The 19,627-nt window shown below is 33.6% G+C and overlaps 2 protein-coding genes across 4 annotated transcripts; both read right to left on the reverse strand.

Moving 5' to 3' along the window:
* Nucleotides 1-2,333: 2,333 nt before the first annotated feature.
* Nucleotides 2,334-13,405, reverse strand: LOC138317266 (calmodulin-beta-like). Of its 3 annotated transcripts, none has more exons than XM_069258821.1 (6): nucleotides 13,006-13,405; nucleotides 8,334-8,442; nucleotides 7,555-7,645; nucleotides 7,057-7,206; nucleotides 6,348-6,584; nucleotides 2,334-2,558 (listed from the first exon to the last, which is right to left on the reverse strand). In XM_069258821.1, exons 3-6 carry the CDS (start codon nucleotides 7,643-7,645, stop codon nucleotides 2,524-2,526), a joined length of 513 nt encoding a protein of 170 aa, XP_069114922.1. In that variant the 5' UTR covers nucleotides 8,334-8,442; nucleotides 13,006-13,405; the 3' UTR covers nucleotides 2,334-2,523. The 3 variants fall into 3 exon arrangements, with proteins under 3 accessions (XP_069114922.1, XP_069114923.1, XP_069114921.1); XM_069258822.1 differs by lacking the exon at nucleotides 8,334-8,442 and adding an exon at nucleotides 5,095-5,145 and having other exon boundaries at nucleotides 13,006-13,391; XM_069258820.1 differs by lacking the exon at nucleotides 8,334-8,442 and having other exon boundaries at nucleotides 13,006-13,391.
* A 1,973-nt stretch (nucleotides 13,406-15,378) lies between these two features.
* On the reverse strand, nucleotides 15,379-18,618 carry LOC138317267 (uncharacterized). Its single transcript, XM_069258824.1, has 5 exons — nucleotides 18,301-18,618; nucleotides 17,584-17,638; nucleotides 17,044-17,187; nucleotides 16,313-16,555; nucleotides 15,379-15,744 (listed from the first exon to the last, which is right to left on the reverse strand). The coding sequence occupies exons 1-5, from the start codon at nucleotides 18,301-18,303 to the stop codon at nucleotides 15,713-15,715; spliced, it is 477 nt and encodes a 158-aa protein (XP_069114925.1). The 5' UTR covers nucleotides 18,304-18,618; the 3' UTR covers nucleotides 15,379-15,712.
* Nucleotides 18,619-19,627: the final 1,009 nt, after the last annotated feature.

A 19,627-nucleotide genomic window follows, 5' to 3' on the forward strand; every position in this document is an offset into this window, starting at 1 on the left:
AAGAAAAGAGATCGGTTGAGGCACAATCTGTTTTGTTGTTGTTCTTTGTGTTGACATTTATTCCAGTAACCGACACTAGCAAACAATGCAAAGATCTTATGATTGCAAATAAAATCACTTATTGTTCCTTATTGTTTTTTATTCTATGTTGTTGTAGGTTTTACATGTACGTCACCAATAATTCGCACTCACATCTTAGAACAGACAAGAATAGGTCAGAACAAGCCGCAATAAAAACTCAGATTTTAGTATGAGCCTGAAAAGCGGTCAATGTGAGGTTCAATTTCAAGATACTGATTTGTGGATGGTTTTAAATATAATACGTGGTGTACGAACGCTTACGGATACATATTTGAAGGGGGAGAATCAATATTTGTATTATTATTTTTCTAAATCCATAATAAGAACAATAAAATTGTAATTTTAATTTGGTTGGATTTGATTGTGAATTTCTGTATTATTCAATGTAGTATCTTCACAGGAGGGCTACCTGCTTGAACTAAAATGCAATGTCGTTGCATGGCACTTATGTACCTGGGTAAACTTGTACGTACGCTAGTAATTAGTGTGGTTCGTTATGATGACTGATTTCGGTCATGTCGCTTGACGAGCTCGCCATGCGACAGTGAGCCAAGCGAAGTGCGACAGTGTGGCAACGGTTGAAGCGAAGGGCGACAATGAGCCATGCGACAAACCCACTGTCGCATGACGCATTATCGCTCTTCGCATGGCGAATTGTTGCATGACGCTTTGACGCCAGTCCCGACCCCGCCATACAACACTGCCACAATGCGCCATGCGAAGAGCGATACAACAAGATAGGAGCGACAGTGCAATTTGCCGTACACCAGTGGGACGATGCTGCAAGCAAAGAGACAGTGCGATAATGCGTTGTCGAATTGTGAATTGTCGCACTGTCGCTCTTCACTTAATGCATTGTTGCATGTCCCATTGTCGAAATGTCGCATAGCGCATTGGCGCACTAGTGCATGGCAGGGTTGCGAGTGGCGATAAAGCGCCATGCAAAAAGCGACATAGCGCCATGCGAAAAGCGACATAGCGCCATGCGACAGTGTTGTTGTCACATGGCGCATTGACGCATTGCGCATTGTCGCTCCTCGCTTTGCGCCTTATCGCATTAGCCACCATAACTAACGTCTAGCGTGCAGTTGCGCTTCTTTACGGTTGTATACAAGTTCACCTAGGTACACACGATAGCCATGCAATGAAAGCAATTCTAAGTCAGACGGGTAGCTCTCCACAGACTACATTGAACAATGCACGCTAAGCCAATCACATTCAACCATATCCAACCAAAATAAATTAGGACATTATTAGTTCTATTTTAGATTTAGAAAACTCATAAAATTTACAGATAATTATTGCTCTCGTTCAAATACGTATCCGTATACTTATGCGTATACGTATACCGCGTATTGTAAATAGCCATTAGGAGTTAAAGAGACAGACAAATGACGGAAAAGGGAAAGAACAGCTCTATATGCATCACTCGCCAATCCAAATACCTATGTAAATTCCATAAATTCGACAAATGGAAAAGAAATCGTGTGGACGAAATTCACAGTAGAAGACATAGTGAAAAGGAGTAAAAAATAATTAAACAATACCAATAAGCTCCCCCAATCCTATGGAGAATAAGTCTATTAACATGTGTATATAAATATTAATAATTATGTTGAATTTCAAAACATGACCTAAACAATTATAGCTGAACAACTATAGCGGTGTGTCTACATATATCTATGATTATTATTGAGTTAAAAAAACATGACCTACAAAGCTGTAGCTGGATACCTAAAGCAGTTACTTTAATAGATTGTTCAAACATTCACTTAAATACTAAAACCCATTCTAAACAGAACCTAGCACATTTCATGATAAGGGAAATAACCCTTCATATGTTATTGCTTATTCAACTGATTTTTAATTTCTACTGACACTTAACTGCATTTTGAATGGTTTGGAAAAATACATTATTATTCAAATATTGGGAAATGGAAATGGAAAAGTTTAAACGGGGCATGTGTTTTACTGTATAGTTGTTTGTCCTTACGTGTGAACGCTTAATTCACAACCATGTTTGTTACACAACCTTAAATATCACTAACAAAATAAAAAGTAAGATAACATTTTTAGCTTAATGTTACAAATTAACTTAACAAATGCGGGAATATGTCTCCATGTCAATTTGTATCAGAGATCGCGACATATTTTCCACGGAAAATTTTACAACTGTACAGTTTATAGTACAGAATATCGGGATTTTCTGCAGATGGCATTTAAAAACACACACACAAAGAAAAACAAAATGATTATCTAAATGCCTTAGGTGAGTATTTAATAATGTAACAGAAAATTGAATGACAGCTACATATACATATACTATATTGAATTTACACATTTTCCATTTCGAGTTATCACAGAGTAGAAATTAAAAAAATGAATATCACAGATTGTCCATCAACGTAATCAGCAAAGTCCTCTACGATATCGTCTGTTATGTCACCCCATCATCGTCGTGAATAGGGTATAAAACTCTGAAAAATAAAACAACATTTCCATTATTCTTCTAGATCAACCAGACAATTTTTCAAGGTTGGACGTTTACGCTTTTTTTAAACCAGTTTACTAGCAGCAGAAAGTGATAACATGGTAATGTTTTGATAACAGTTTAGGGGTGTTTGATGATGATATGAATTTTAATGGGCCCATTGTCTGAAAAGATGATAAAATCAAAGTAAAACATAAAATTTATAAATAGGTTTATCTATCGATCAATATCCCAAATTCTTGATAGTTATAAAGAAGAATTTCTGTATCAGTAAACTGTAATATGGACGTCCCTAGAACTATAATAGATCAGCATTATAATCATACATATAATGTACGTATTTTTGATATGTTTGTAAAATAAAATCAATTTATAACGAAATGATGAATACTACAAATGGTATTAGAAATCTATTGTTTAAAAAATGAAAATGTTAAAAATAAATTTATAGGTAGGTACATCCAAGTATATCTCTGCTGTATAATTCAGTTTTTTTACCCCGTTCCTGAAGAGTAAGCATTGGTTCCGACTATCCACATTGGAGTCGAATCCGGTACAGGGGGATTATTTTTTTGTAGGTGACAACAAAAGTATAAGTTACCAAGAAATTGAACAAAAAAAGCACCCATTGTTACGAAAAAACAATAATTTTCAATTATCAACGTGAAAGATAAAAAAATAGTTTGTCCTGCTGCACGTGGGATACAATATTGTAACTATGCAGTGAGCAGCGTAGCTGGAATTACATTATGTAACAATAAATGTAGGAAATTCGCCCTATATAACATTTAATGTTGTTTTGAATTTTCCCGTTAATATATAGAATATAAAGAAAAAAAATGATAACGCATTAGATATGGTATAACATCATATTAATATCGCTATGAATGGTATGAACATTTTCAAGAAATAAGAACATCTAAGTGAACGATATCCCTGTGATTGCACAGTAACCCACAAAAACATACCCTTTAACTCAATCTATCATTTGATTAGTATTGCCGAATTTGCAATACATGTATTAGAATAAATGTTAATCATCAAATAGTTACAAGTACAATTATAAATTAAAACAAAACCAGTTACCAGGTACGAAAAAATACTTTGTCCTATAAATAAAGTTAGCAAAACCATGGCACTTTATATAATTATACATGTATTACTGAACAGTATTATGAAATAAGAACATTGTAATATCTAACAGATGGCAAATAATCTAACATTCTGTATTTTCATATTACAGAGTTATCTGCACTTGCGGGTAGGTATGGATTGTGACGTCATGTGTTTCCAAGCGTAACGTCATACCGTTCGGAGAAAAAAGACGTAAATTGAGCTCACAAAATAATGACGTAACATTAATCGATACCTACACGCAAGGGAGCTAACTCTGTAATATGCAAAGGCGGAATAACAAACAATACGCACTGTACAATACAATAGCAAGTAAAGGGAGGTAATCAAACAATTTTTTATATAAATTATGATATTACGTTTGTATGACTTTGGTATGTATAGAAACCAGTGATAGATTTCAAAGATTCACACAATATCGATAATTCTATGGGACGAATATATATATATTTAATAACGATAGGTGATAGAACAAGTAAAACAATCAAACGTGAATGGTATCTGCTTACCCATAGATATTAGTAAGGTTGGCAAAGCACTCATGTTACATTCTAAAATGATTGGGGAATGACACATGACATGAGATAATAATGATGATATTAAAATAGAAATAAAATTATGCAACTCTATTCTTGTTTCATAAGTGCCACGAACTAAACGTCATTTATTTATTTAGTTTTATTTAGTTATGTATTTTTTCGTGCGTTTCTATTCATATTTAAAAGTACGATATATGTAGATTTGTATGCAACGATTTATTTATTTAGTTAGTTTTGTATTATTTCTTCATACCTTTCTTTTCATACATGAGATGCTCAATGAAGGTGTGCGTAACGTTTCCATGTAGAGATGTTTCGAATATGAATTACTTTATATATCAACTGGTAAATGGTATATTTTAAACGGCTAAATAAATGTTTGATGTTTTAATGTTTAAATAAGTTTCAATTGAAATTGACACTGAAGTATTGTCCCCCATTTTAAGACGATATTGCTGTATGTTTTATATGATATCAAGGGACCTTTTATGAGCAGAGTAAATGACTCCTAGTATACGTATTTATATCAATGGCAAAGTGTATTAAAAACAGTAGTTACATAATAAATTTAATGATGACCACAACAAAATATATAACTAAGTTTTCATTATTTAATACATAGCATTTAATATGAACATGATCGATTCTATGTAAGAATAACTAGTAACTTGTTTTTTATGTAGCAAGCGTCAGTATATATTAATGTTTTTTATCAAAGAAAAGTAGGATGAAAGATAAATGGAATAAAAAAACAAAGAATAAAAGCACGTGTCTAAGATAAGAAGCACGTGCGGTGACAAAGCGATGCTATGATATATTTTCATAAATATATATATTGTGACAAAGTACCATGAAAATGTGTTCATCATCAGATCATCGTTGTGAACAAAGCGAAAAATTCTGAAACAAATGCATAAATCATTAAAATAGCATATTGGAGAATTTTGTATATACTATGATAGTTCTTACATATTATCAGATGTTATATCCAAACAAAAGACATCAATTAATTTCGGTTTAAATGTAAAATGTATAAACAAAGTTTTTAGAATTTCTAAAAAAAATTAAACCATGTAACAAATCGTTTGTTTACAGGTACAACTGAGGAATGGTAGTCATTACTGAAAAAAATATATCAATTATGATAATAGTTAAAATAGTTTTAAACTTAAACGATGAAAGAGCAGCATATGATTGGATATTTTTTCCGTGAAATCTTGAACAGAATTTTGAACTAATATATAAAAAAAATTATTTGCATGATTGACTTCACTGCAAAATTGCATTTGATATTGTTATTGATGTATTTTTCTATTGACTGTTTAAAAATTAAATCCCTTATTATTTCTATAAACTGGTGAAAAAATTAAACCAAATGTCAGTATTTCAACAACAACATGTTATTTTTCTCCTAATGGAACGATGGAGTCCATTCGAAATGTATGAATTACTTTGGTGGGAAAGAAAGCGAATACTTTTGAGATTGTTACAAAAGCAAACTTCTAAGATACGCGCACTAGCGTCTGACAATCAGTATTGCATCCATGTTAGAACACACATAACTAAGGTCTCAGCAACAAACAGTAAATAATTACACGGTTATCCAATACGTAACAATATAGCATGTTTAAAGAAAACAAGTAATCAGTATCTTAAAACATTTCTTTTTTTTCAGAGAGATATTAAATTGAAAAATGTTATCACGAGTATCAAGTACAATGGATATATTTGACACCACTGGCCATATGTTCTATTGATTTTCATATCTTAAATATGCATCTTAATGTTAAGATATGTTGCTATCTTGTGAACTATACTTTACTCAGAATACGCACAGCCGAATTAGACCAGGTAAAATAAAAAAAAATACTACTGGTTGTTTTACATTGAAAAATACTGTATGTTGTATGTCTGATACAATAGTTATACAATTGTGTTGTTAATATATATATAACAGATATCTGGGTATGTCTGGTTAACCTGTATAGATACGATACCACAACCACAGATTGTCATTATAGGATGTGTAACTGATATACACACTTACATATCATGATATTAACATTATGTTAGTTAGATAAATAGCCTAATCGGATACATACCATCGAAATCAATCTCTCCGTCTCCATCAGTGTCCGCATCAATGATAAGCTGATCTATCTGTTCCTCCGACAGGGAGGATGCCGCTAGGATCTGTCGTAATTCGTCAGGGCTGATGGCTCCACTGCCATCTTCATCAAACTGGGCAAACGCTTCCTGGAGCTCTTCCTTACTCAGCTCATCAGGACCAAGTTTAGATCTCATTAGTACCACGAAGTCCTCGGTCTGGACCACACCATCTATGAAGAGGAATAGTCGTAACAGAAATTGCGCAAAGGTGGTAGCAGCAATAAATGCAAGCACAAAAGCTTATAACACTTCATCACACAGTTAGTCTATGGAAGTTTATTGGGGAATCGAATGCTTAAGAGATATGAAATGAAAGTATATGACATCGTACAATCGTGTATCAGAAAAATGAGAAAGCATACATTTATAAATAGAAATGTAGTGAATTTGTGCATGTAAAAATATAACTGTTGCATGCTGTGACCTAATACAATTAACATAGAACTTTTGGGAAATCATACTTGTATATAAAATAGAACTTGTATGTAATATAGCATGTACATATACAATGTACCAGCGTTATAAAATCATGCAAGTAAACACATTTTCATAATATAGATATACATGAAACTTAATACAATCCCCTGTGGATTTAACTCAGAACTAGTTTTCAATGAGTTACTATGTATTAAAATGCATTACCGTTTCTGTCTCTTGTTAAAATCATCAGTGTTTCTTTAAGCTCAGGAACATCAGGATTTAATCCCAGAAGATTAAAGCACATTCGGAGCTCTTTGTAAGTTGTTTTGGATTCCCTATTTCTCCCGAAGCTGTCCATGAGATCTCGTAGATCTAAATACCAACAATAAAATATTTATTTCTAAATATGAAACAAGGTAAAAATTAATTCATTAACTAAGTAGTGCAAGTGTTCTTATCTGGTAATACAACCTTATGAAAAATACAAAGAAATGATGTTTCAATTTTGACTAACTGAAGGCTTTGCATTAATAATTGAATGTTAAACAATAACAGTTTATAAATGTATAATCCGTAATCAAGGAATATCCTTTGAGACGACCAGTTATACTATTAGAATCCGTAAAAATACAACATTTTAAAGTAACGACGTCATCAAAATCATCGATTCTGAATAGGGAGAGTTCTGTTTAACAAATCCGGACGATGGCGGTCACCCACCTTGGTCGGAGTAATGTTCCTGTTTGTTTTCGTAGACCTTCTCATGGTAGTAACCCTTATACGAGTTACACTGCTGTTTCGTTTGAGACATCTGCAAATACACGATCAAGTATTAGAATAAAAATGAAAACAAATATAGGATTGCCAACAATACATTAAGCAAGAGGGAGTTAGTTTCCTTTAGAATGTGGATGCATTGACATCATTAAATGTCTTAGGACTAATAAAGGTTACATACTTATAACTTACATAATATTTATTATTTACATAATTGCAAAGTTATGGATGGCTATAAATATTGTATATTATATTCAGTGCTAAAGGGAAGATTTGTGGAATCAAATCACCAAACGTTTTGGAAAATATCACAGTCATTGAAAAGAAATGTATATTATACGGGAAATGTTTTTAAGATCACTGATACCAATAACAAGTTAATCAATTAATGTCCTTTTGTCTCTACATGATAAATGAATATTAACAGTTTTCAACAGAAGGGGTTGATTATTGTTCTATCGTGATATATTGTAGTGTACACTTTGAGAGAGAGAAAATAGCAATCCATACATACAAAATTATAAAAATAATAAGTCAATATCTTTGACCGAAAACAGTGACGATTAAATGATGAATAAGATAATAGATCATGATAAAAATGCAATGATTAAAACCCACGAGGCCCATGACACAAAGCGTCTTAAATGTAATAGATGTAATGGTATGATGTCATTGTATAGATTAAGTTAAACAAAACGTGTATTCGCTGGTAAGGCACCTACATGTACTGGGTGGGTTATGCTTAGTTGATATGTCACCTCAAGGAGGATTGCAAGTCGTTGGTAGAGTGGGTGGAATGATCAGAGAGAGATGGTTCGGGTGTCGGTGTGGCTAGAATTTGTAATGTGTATAGTGCAATTGGAGAATTAGAGAATGGGTCGTAAATTCCAATTAGTTCTGTATTTACATAATGTTTAACTCTCTATTGTTGACGAGTGCAATTCATATGTACATGCAATTATGTTACTTGAAGACGAAACGTGTCTTGATTTGTAAATGACATGAAAAGAGATTAAAGATGTTAATTGCTAAAAGAATTTTTAATAATTTATTTATAAATGTTGTTATATAGCCTTTTTCGAGCACAAAAAGATAAGTTGATCTAACGTTCACTTCAACAACCTTAAATTCTAACCGTCTTTAAAAAGACGTGTTCATTATCTTATCGGCGTTCTCGCTATTGACACAAAACCATTAAATGTGTAGGAATCCAAAGAGTAAATGGGAAAATGATAGAAAAATGCTGTCATGTGACAATTTAAATTGTAAAATTATCCAACAATTTCTCTTTAATGAAAAAAAAAAACTTTTTAAATGTTACAACAATTTCGAAACAAAGTATAAACAATATGCTAATCCCTTTCGATGGCTAGGATTGAATAGCTCGTTAGGTAGATGGGTCTTGGTGAGCGAACATTTCTAGATAAAATGTACCACAGAAAACAAAAAGATTGGTTGGGTTTGTCTGTTATCTGTGCCACCAGACGCGTTCGGATATCTTTTCCGGTTCCGAGTTCAGTAGTAACTATTTAGTTGTTGTTCACGTCTTCCTGTTTTGACCTTAGGGTAGCGGTGTACAGAGGATTTGAAAAATTCAGCAAAATAATGTGCAGGCTTTAATTATGTACACCACAGGTTTACGACGCGCAAAAAAAAAAAGATACTAAAAATACTGAAAGGTTGTTTACTTAGCCCTGCATCCCATTTCCAGAAAATGGGGTAATTAATTTTAAAATGCTCTGAACACCACAAAAATCATTCGATCTGAATATGTTTTAGCTTACATTGAAGACAATTCCTTACTGGTCACTATGGTATATGATATGATGGAATTATGGGCGAATTTTATTTCATATCGAAAGTTGAATTACGAGGATTCGTGTAAAAATCGTTAGTCGGAAAAGTACACGCTACATCCTCAGGTCACGATTCCCTAATGAGCACAGACCGAATAAAATCGCCATCCATTCAACGAATGCATCCCTGTCACTTCTCAATAAAAACTCACTTACTTATAAAAATTGCACATTGGTATCCCTTAGCGATCCCCACGCTTCATTTATTGTCATGCAGAAGAGATGATCACCGATCTCGGCCATTTGTTGTTTGTCGTCTTCGATTTGATACAAGCTCTCTGATTGGTCACTGGCTCCTAGGAGTCAATCAGAGAGCTTGTAACAAATCGGCGAAGTCAGACAAAAAATGGCCGAGATTGATGATCATCTGTTCTGCATGACAATAAATGAAGCAAAGACCGAACAAAGTTTAAAAACAAGCATCACTGTCATGATAGCCGAACTGAGCCTATTTCGATATAGTTGTAGTATTAAAACTATTGAGCAATCTTACCCCGTACCGCGGCTATCAATTTCTGCTGTTACAGTATTGAGTTTTTCCGTCTTAGACACACATTCGGATACCCTCTAAACCATTAATCTCGAACCCATTTTGTTGAATTACTTTATGCAAATGTGAAGCCTACATATGATTCTCTAGATTGGATTCACCAATATTAGAACATATACGTTTTTTAATTTTATTCATATAATAAAACTGGGGCTTTCTGCTTAATAAAAATCTCACCCATGGCCATTAGGTTTAACTGTACACTGCTACCTAGAGAAAGGTCTGTCTGTCATTCATTAACGCTTTTTAATTCCGTGTTTTATTTTTAAGAACGTATGCATACACTGTGATACTTAACATCAGAAAAAATGGCCGAGGGATTAGAGACCATGAATTCTATATGAGAAATGAAACCACATAGCCATTGAATAAATATTGACTTCACTCGTGAACGTAATGTACGATCTCTTTATAAGATCTATCGGGACAGCGCGTTTTCAGAGCAGATGATATTGATTCGAAGTCTTCTTTTATCCATACTCAGACTTTCCTGTTTACTTTCAACTCTGTTGAGTGTACGACAATGAAGCCTATGATAGGTGTAAGACCTTGGTGATGTCAATGTTTCTTAATGCTGTGCGTTCTTGTGCTTTGTACAGCTGTAAACATATGTAGCACTATGTATTTAAGTTGTTCAGTTATCACCGATATTTTACATTTTTTGGAGGTTCGGTTAAATTATGTCTTTATTTCATTTTCAGTACTTCAAAAAATAATCTATTTACTTCTTGTCCCTTGTGCGGTTGATACAATCAACTCAGGGTACTTTGACGTACGAGGCAATATGGTCGGCTTTACGCACTGGCTTATATTTAAGCTCAATATTAAACATAAGTCATAAAATATGTATCTAATATGCATATCGTATAGTCATCCCATATCATTCTTGAGCTTTTCTGTGGGTTTATTTTCCTTTTGAAAGCTGATTTACAAATTTACGTATTACTTCATACGAATGTACTCTACGGAACCCTTGCCGATAAGTTATTCAATCCAAATTTGATAAAAAGAGATTGAATATCTTTGCAAATGCTATAATTATTTTAACTACCACACAGCGAATTATTTACTTAAACATACAATTGGTCATGCTATGAAATTTCCTAGTCGCATATAACTTACATGCAGGTGGACAGTTTTAAAATGACAATATTATAAAAGTAGAGTAAGTATAATTATTTCCTGACAAACTAGACAATTACCCAATTGGATAAACATGTAAGTTATATACATGTATATAAACTATTTTGCATGAGTGGTTCTGCATTTTGAAATGTATTAAACGAATGCAATGGTTTCATATATCGTACGCCTTTAGGCGTTTCGTTTTACCAAAACAACCATGTAATACCTCGATTATGACATCGAAATTTCTTTTGATGTTACACCAGTGTTATTACACATGAATTACGATGGTTATGACATGGTCGTGTGTCTTTGCTGAACTGGTCAGTTACGTGATAAATAAGAATACCTCGGCCAGTTGTTACAAGCTAGAAGCTGCTATAAATGGTATTGATAACATGCTACAAATCTATATTCACAGAATGATTATTCATTATATGACATATACAAATACACGTTTAAATATAGGAACCTTATTCCAAACCTGCATTACTTCTATCGAGAAAGTTACGATATCAATATCGAACTTTGGAAAATAAAGACCAGCGCAATCTCTCGATATATCCTGAAAACAAATTTAGAATACCTGTGAGAAATCAATATGAATTTGTCAACATTAATAAAAAGGTGACGGCTTTTAATATCGAGGTATTAGTCGTGCCTACGGACGTTTTACACAATCACTGTCAACAGAATACTTTGAAGTGATTTCTATGTCTATAGCTTTTTCAATGTCAACTTTTACGCTCGCAATAGAAGGTTAATTACACCCATGTAAGCTACCAAAGGCCTGCTCATAACTAAATCAATTATTTACCTACGCCAAGTGGCGTGAAAATACAGGCCATTCTTGGGTTTACGATCTGAAAATTGGATTTTAATGGCGGTCGCCACTCGGCTATCGATGTTATTACACCATGAGTTCAATAGCTCTGGATCTATCTATAAAGTCTCGTATACGGTAGTTATATGTGGTCGATATGTAAATAACTCTGGCTTTTGTTGTCATGCCATGTATTCGCTGCTTGATGTTTTGTAATACATATAATAATTTGATGGTATAACAACTTACAGCAGTAGGTTAGGGATTCTGTTGAGAGGGGAGCACATTCTCTCCAGTGTAATTTAATGTTTGATTACCGCGGAAAGCCAGAATACCTGAGGAAAATAACCGAACCAGCTAGATATACGAAAATACCATCGAACCACGCGCAATATCCACTCGCCTAATAGCCCCCCTTCTCCTCTGTATTTGTTTGTGGTGTATCACTACAAGTAAAACACGAGTGATCAATACTAGTGTTCTATTATAATTCATCTACATTTTGTACGTAGAATAACACAATGTCCTATAAAGAACGCAAAACTCCTTCAAATTAAATATAGGTTTTAGTAAGGGAAAATCTGAACATGTCATATAGACACGGTCGAATTTAAGTGACCTGAGGTGGGGCGGAGAGGGGTGTCGTGATAATCGAAATCCAATCAAACGTATTCATTAATATTTAGCAAACTGACCATTCAAACAAATAAAGCCTAAGGTAAGGTGCCAGAAAAGGGCCACTATTTTTTCTGAAGGGGAGGGGTGGGTGTGCTGTTGTCATAGTAATCGAAATGCAATAAAATCTATTCATTGTCATGTAGCAAACTAAACATTCAAACAAATAAAACTTTATGTTAAGGGACAGAAAAGGGCCACACTATTTTAAGCTAATACTTATCAAGAGGCTTTTTTTATAAGCAGAGAAGTTATATGTATAATGATAAGCATTGCCCTCCGTATTTACCGTTGTTGGTCTACAACAATAGGTAGGTATTTACCTGTCATTATGGACGACACCTACATCTCATACCTGGACTTACCTTGTCGTTTGTAAATACTTCAGAGAAATGATGACGTCCACAAAGGGTTAATGATATTCCTCCATTGGTATGTCAGATCTCTCGTCCAGTTTGATTCGGAATTATATTGTCCTCTATGTCCTAAGACCACTGTCAGTGTATGACTATTTTAATATCGACAGTACTAGAATATATACCATACAAACAGTTCCGCGATAAACATCACCACGGGATCGACCGGGCTTTTGTATTTAATACTACGCTATAGATCCCAATGTGTTCTATGTGGCTTAGACTAGCTATTGTTGGCGCACAATGCCTGAAATGGTCCTCAAAATATCTTCCAATGTCTCTGCGCGACAGGTATTCCTCATGATAAGGGCACTGCACTGTTCCTTATACACATATATTCACACACCAAAACTGTGCCATGTACAAGCTTTAAAGATCTAGCATGTAATTTAATATGCATTACCCAGTCTTTTACTGTATTTATAAAAGCATTTGTAAAGTTCGTTTTAGTCACCATACATCTCTATTGGGTTTAATAATAGTTAATACATAATACAAATACAACCACAAAGATTTGTAAAAGTGGCACGTGGTATATCCCGTTGTTGGTATCCTAGGGCCATCTACAAACATAATTCACCATCACAGTATTTACACAAGGTGTTAAATGTATTATGAATTTGTATATGTAAAGTTAAGGGCATGGACGGTCAACCGAAGCTATTCAAATATTTGAGAATACACAAAATGTCAATTTATAGATCGATAAACTGAGAGAAATGTAATTCATTGTTTCTCCTTAGTTAAAGTCTTTCTCGTTAAACTAGTTAATGGATTTATTTATTTATTTATTTATTTATTTATTTATCTATCTATCTATTTATGTACTTTTTTCATTAAACAAATACATATACATTGCAGGTTTGATAGATAAATAGTAATTATATCACAGACATAAAATGTATAATGCTGTTCGTACCGTTCTGTGGACGTCAAAGTCAATTCAATGGCGAAATTTGAATCTGGATAAAAATACAAATGACCACTCTCTTTACATGTAACCTTATTTTACATAGATAAAAGTAGTCAGAACATGACAGACAGCTGTTAACTATGGCGTCAAATTAATTACACAAAAGCTTTTTATCGAAAAGTTGGCAGTTAAACTGTAACGAATTTCCATCCATCACTTGTTTGTACTCTGTGTAAGGCGTATAATTTGATGTAATTCACTTTCGTTATTCAACATTCTTTATTATGTCCAACCACTTTTAAGGTGTTGAATTTTTACCTTTTTATACGATACAACCACTCTTAGTGCCTTTTTTTCAAAATAATGACTTGGGGGGGGGGGGGGGGGGGGGGGGGGGGTAAAGATGCTGGATATATTTTTGGTTCTGTTATTCTCAGACAGGTTGACTATCGATTCAAAATGAACCATGCACTTTTCTTTAAAATGCTCTAATAATTAGAAAATCTCTGGTGTATGAACCTTATCTGAGATTATAGGGTGCTGCTATTTAGGACGTACAAAATGTTCTTTAGGAATCATTAATATTATATTTAATTATATCAATTCTAACACTGAGTTTATTCAATATTTCGAGCGTTTGACATACACTCTCAGCTATGTCTAATTACCTGAAACAGTTGTAAACTGTGTGTGCCGATAGTAAGTAAAACTCTCCTTTTGGTTTTGTGTGATCAATTACATTTTTTAAAGTTAAAGATAGGAAAACAATAATATTCACTTTGCGTTATGTTCCGAAGCTATGTAATGTGTTAGTAGTCATATTAAATATCACGAACTATCAATGATAAACATATGTCAAAGAGACGTTCAAACTCCAAACGGTAGAGAAATCTCGTTGAATGGAATGATAATCCATGCTAATGTGACGACACAACTTCAGTTTCAGTACCAAAAATGAATAAAAATAAAGCCTACAATTAAGTCACTTTTGTAGTAAATTATAGGTAGATCACTGTCGTATATGTTGATCTGTGTGAGTCTAAGAATGCATAGCGTAACTCACTAAATAGTTCGTAAATGGAAAACCGAATACTCGAGAGCTAGCTATATACGTAAAATCGAGCCATGGATTGATGAATTAATTTTGAGCGGTTACGATACTGTAATCACATTATTTTCGAGTAAACAACATTTCGTGAATTCGCCATTTTTAAAATGTTAGCAAATATAAATTCGCAATCGAAATGTCTTACATACATTTGCGAATTTCTACATACCTTTGTATACAATTATTTGCGAAACATTTGCATTCAAAATAACTGGTTTACAGTACAGGGAATTATATTTTGAAAGTCCTATGTATACAACTGTAGCAAGTCGACTGTGACAGATAAGAAATGCTTTATAAATGCGTTAAAATAATCTTTATTTTATAATATGGTGTTTGCATCACATTCATGTCAAGATAATAATTTTGTTTCCATACATTCATTTTACCACAAGTTCATTTACCTCAAATTCATAGAAGTTGTTGATCAGTTCATGCTTTCAAAATAGTTTTATCGATCACACTTTAAAATTGTAAATCGGTCTTAGCCATTTTGACAGAGTAAAATTTAGGATTGGTCTGGTAAGCGTATGAGGTTTTCGATAGAAGTACGACGTTGGGTAAAGTCAAAATTCTACAGTGACAATTATTGCAGCTGAATGATTTCCAGTCCTTGTTCCAATCATACATTCACGTCAGGGATCTCCAGCAATCATTTCACAAAATTCTGAAAAATACAATAGATCCGATAGTTTACACAAAGTCTATCTGATTCAGTACTTTTGGTATACCTGTTAATTGCGCATACATAGTTCGACTGTATTCCTTTACGAAATGAAAAGAGAACGCTTACTTTTAAATTTGAAATCGTGAAATACGTACAAAGGGAAGTACACTGTAGCTTTCGGTTTGTGAAAAATACATAATACGCAGGTTGTGTATTTAAAGACGCTGATCAAATATTTTCATAAACCTGCAGCATCGAGAAAGCACAGCATAGAACTGACATCTTGAGTTTATAGATGCACTTGTATCAAGTTGAATATAGCTACTTTATTTGGAAACACAAAACAATTCACATTCCATTACTCTTTTCTTTTATTTTGAAGTGTTTGCTAGTAACCCCAACAAAATACATATTAGGCAAAATGGAAGATTGTTTGCTTAGGTTTAAGAGCCCGTCGACAACGAGGGTAAATTAGGGCCGACATTATTGAAAGTGTTATTACATCACAAAGGATTAATGTTTAAATGATGATATTAAGAGTGAATACATGTTGTATTAGATATTTTACCATCAAAACTCATTTTTCCGTCGCCATCTTTGTCAGCATCCTTTATCATAGCCCTGGCTTCATCCTCAGACACGGTTTTACCGAACCTGCGCATTACAGCCAACAGTTCTTCCGGTCCTATAAATCCATCACCGTCAGCATCAAATAAAGCAAATGTTTCCTTGTTAACTTCTGGCCCAACTTCTTCATCTATTTTATTTAGCATCATCTCTTCAAACTCGTCAATTTCTACTGTTCCGTTACCTGTGGAAAAGTGGAAACATGACAAGAGCTTACTTTGCTTCCGTTTGATAAACAGTAAAGGATTTCATAGCGACCACCTCTGTATAAAGACCACCTCTTAATGAGGCTATATATATTCCGCGGTAGCCAGTTTCAACATGATTTCTATATGTAAGACCACTTGGCTTTTAAAATCATTTTCCTTTATCACTTTTTAAATTAGTGTATTTTGTAAACATGTTTGATACGTAGTTATCAAATTCCTCTTATTATTATGGAAACCCATTGTCCTCATAATTGCGACTTCAAACGCAACATTGAAGCAGTATCATTATCATGATAAAAATATCTATCAAACTAGAGTATCTATAGTTAGAAAAGCGTATGTATGTGTTTGTTAAGAACGCGAACAAAATGAATGTGCTGCATCGTTGCTCTGTGTTGCTTTGTGGTGCTCTGTGTTGCTTTGTGTTGCTCTGTGTTGCTTTGTGTTGAGCTGTGATGCTAACCGTCGGCGTCCACCTCGTTGACCATACTGTTGAGTTCAGCTTCTGTAGCGTTCTGACCCATGGCTCTGAGGACGGAGAACAGCTCCTGTGTTGTTATGGTGCCCGTCTTTTTCATATCAAAGAAATCAAAAGCCTCAGCAAATTCTGAAAATATACAGGTCTTTTATAATCATTTATCTTTGTGTGTGATTGTTGCATCAGGTAGGCCCGTGTAGAGGTGACTCTCCATTTGTCACAAAAAGCAAAATATTGTTGTGTTGGTCAGTAATTATATATGTAATGAACGCTAAATTCTATTAAAAAGGAGATCAATCGATAACTATGACCAAAAATTAAGACACTTTTGGGTAAAGTGTTTGTGACTAGGTGTTAAGTTTACAACTAACTACGATCAAACAAAAGAAAACAATATTTGACTTCGTCATAGTCTATATCGCAGTTGATTCCTATATGCTAAAACTTAACAGCTTATAACCATATATAAAAGAACCCAACAAATTATTTACCATACTTCGATTAGCGATTATCTCTTATTCTTACCTGCTAGCAGTTCTTTGGGCAGTGGAGCCTCCTCCTCTTCCTCCTCCTCCCCATCCTGGTGAATAATTATTTAATGATAAGGTCGGTTTTATTGTTATTAAATTTTCATTTATTAATACTGGCAAAACCAAATGATAATTTGAACCATCTTCTAATAAGCACACATGTTTTTTTTGTGTGTATAGCTTAAATATGCATAAGTTACAATCCCAATGCAAATATATGTAAAAATCCTTTAGTAGATTATTCCATTTGTATTACACAGGAATCGGTACATCAACATTTCTCCGTATCGAAGAAGAGGATACAAAAGTCGATGTATGATATAATATGTAAATTAATTCTGATTTTTGAGCAAATTGAAAGGCATATTACCAGCAAGATTATTTTATTCTATAAATACATGCAAACAATGTACATTACATAATAACTATTATAGTGTTACCTAGATATCATGTCTAATGCGGATGTGAATCAGTTGTTGTCTAGTATTTCTTACATTATCTTTTTCAGATGAAGCTTAATTGTTATTTGAAAACTCGTGTAATGGAGTATAGCTTGTAAATTTGTTTAGACTATTTAAATCAAAGATCACATGCAATCAGCCAGAGTCAATTTCTGTCCTTGTTATCCCATGCCATGGCGGTCTGTTGTATCATTTTAATACTGTGAGAGTGCAATATATACAGAGGCTAGTTGAGCAATTCTGGTACGTACCATTTTGTAGTAGGAATAAGCAGCTTTCTAAACCGATGTCCTGTTCGTTAAAACGTCATACACACACGTACAATACCGAGGGATCAGATGGATATTGTAAAATCTGCTTTAATATTACTTAAAGACAATTAACCTAAATGTGTTCCGAATCATATTAAACACATTATTGGTTTGACTAAAGGATTTGGCTTGCGGGAGACTTGTATAAAACAATAGGAGATCATTAATGCTACCGGTGTATACCTTTTGTCTTCTATCGAGATAATCTATTTGTTCTAAAGTCGTTCTGTAAATGCACCTCGTCACGCCAGAGTGTGTTAAAATGATCTTGATTATGTATCCCTTGAATGGTTTATGATTGTCGCTACAACAACCTGATGGTAATTAAGATTTAAGTTTCATTGACGAGTAATATCGATAAAATCGGTCTTGGAAAAAATGTCTCATTTAAATCCTTTTATAATATCAAAACAAGGATGATTTAATTATTCAATTAGGAACGACTCGCATGTTGTTCATGCTGGAGTGTCAGTCGAGTCTATGATATTAACATGTAAAACTCGAAAAGCTTAACTGTTGTTAAAGTTAAATATTTGTTGATAAGGTCGCGTTGTATTGCACGATTTCTCACCCAATGCATGCCATAGACGTTCATTTCGTTGTTCCGTTCTGAGTTGCTTTGATCGCGATTAGTACTGTTTAGTTGTTATTATTCGCGGGGATTTAGCTATATTCATGATTTCACAAATATTTGCAAAACTTTAAGGTTAACATAGCACAGTCTGTCGTGTGAAGAAAACACTTCAAAGATAAATCACGAAAAGAAACTCTCGTTAAAAATTCCAAATACGATGTAGCAAATATTGAAATTTTACACTCGCGAAACAACTAAACAGTATCGTCTCGGTATTTACATTTAGTGTATCTGTTTCATGTTTATTCCATAAGCAGTGACAAATTTCTAGACATCAATGATGACCAACGACTAGGTTTATCACAAAGTTAACATAACAAATATCACTTGATTTTTTTTATGTAAGGTGATAAATGACCAAAGGCCTGAAGATGAAATTTATTTTTTCCGCAAAACAGTTTTTTTTTCAAATTTTTACATCGCCTTCACCGAGCATTGTGTTGTTACACTGTGCTCTATTCGCCAAACAATCACTATAATGGTTATCTCTTTCGGTCAATTATTGTTTTGTTTCAATATGTTTGTAGTGAAATCGATGATTTAATACTCTTTCAACTGTGACAATCTTTTTTTTTTATTTCATAGATAAGTTTTTAACATTTGTCATATATTTGCTAATTTTTGTTATTACCT

This window comes from Argopecten irradians, chromosome 3 (genome assembly GCF_041381155.1).
Source record: "Argopecten irradians isolate NY chromosome 3, Ai_NY, whole genome shotgun sequence".
Lineage (NCBI taxonomy): Eukaryota > Metazoa > Mollusca > Bivalvia > Pectinida > Pectinidae > Argopecten > Argopecten irradians.

Bases quoted from the DNA above. Each gene is read 5' to 3' on its own strand.
- LOC138317266 (XM_069258821.1), bottom strand. From the start codon at position 7,645: ATGTCTCAAACGAAACAGCAGTGTAACTCGTATAAGGGTTACTACCAT. The intron at 7,207-7,554 runs GTGGGTGACCGC...GTTGGTATTTAG, and splicing joins GGAACATTACTCCGACCAAG to ATCTACGAGATCTCATGGAC. The intron at 6,585-7,056 runs GTAATGCATTTT...TCCTCTTCATAG, and splicing joins TTTAACAAGAGACAGAAACG to ATGGTGTGGTCCAGACCGAG.
- LOC138317267 (XM_069258824.1), bottom strand. The intron at 17,188-17,583 runs GTAAGAATAAGA...GTATATTTTCAG, and splicing joins GCCCAAAGAACTGCTAGCAG to AATTTGCTGAGGCTTTTGAT. The intron at 15,745-16,312 runs GTAAAATATCTA...TGTATTTTTCAG, and splicing joins CGGAAAAATGAGTTTTGATG to AATTTTGTGAAATGATTGCT.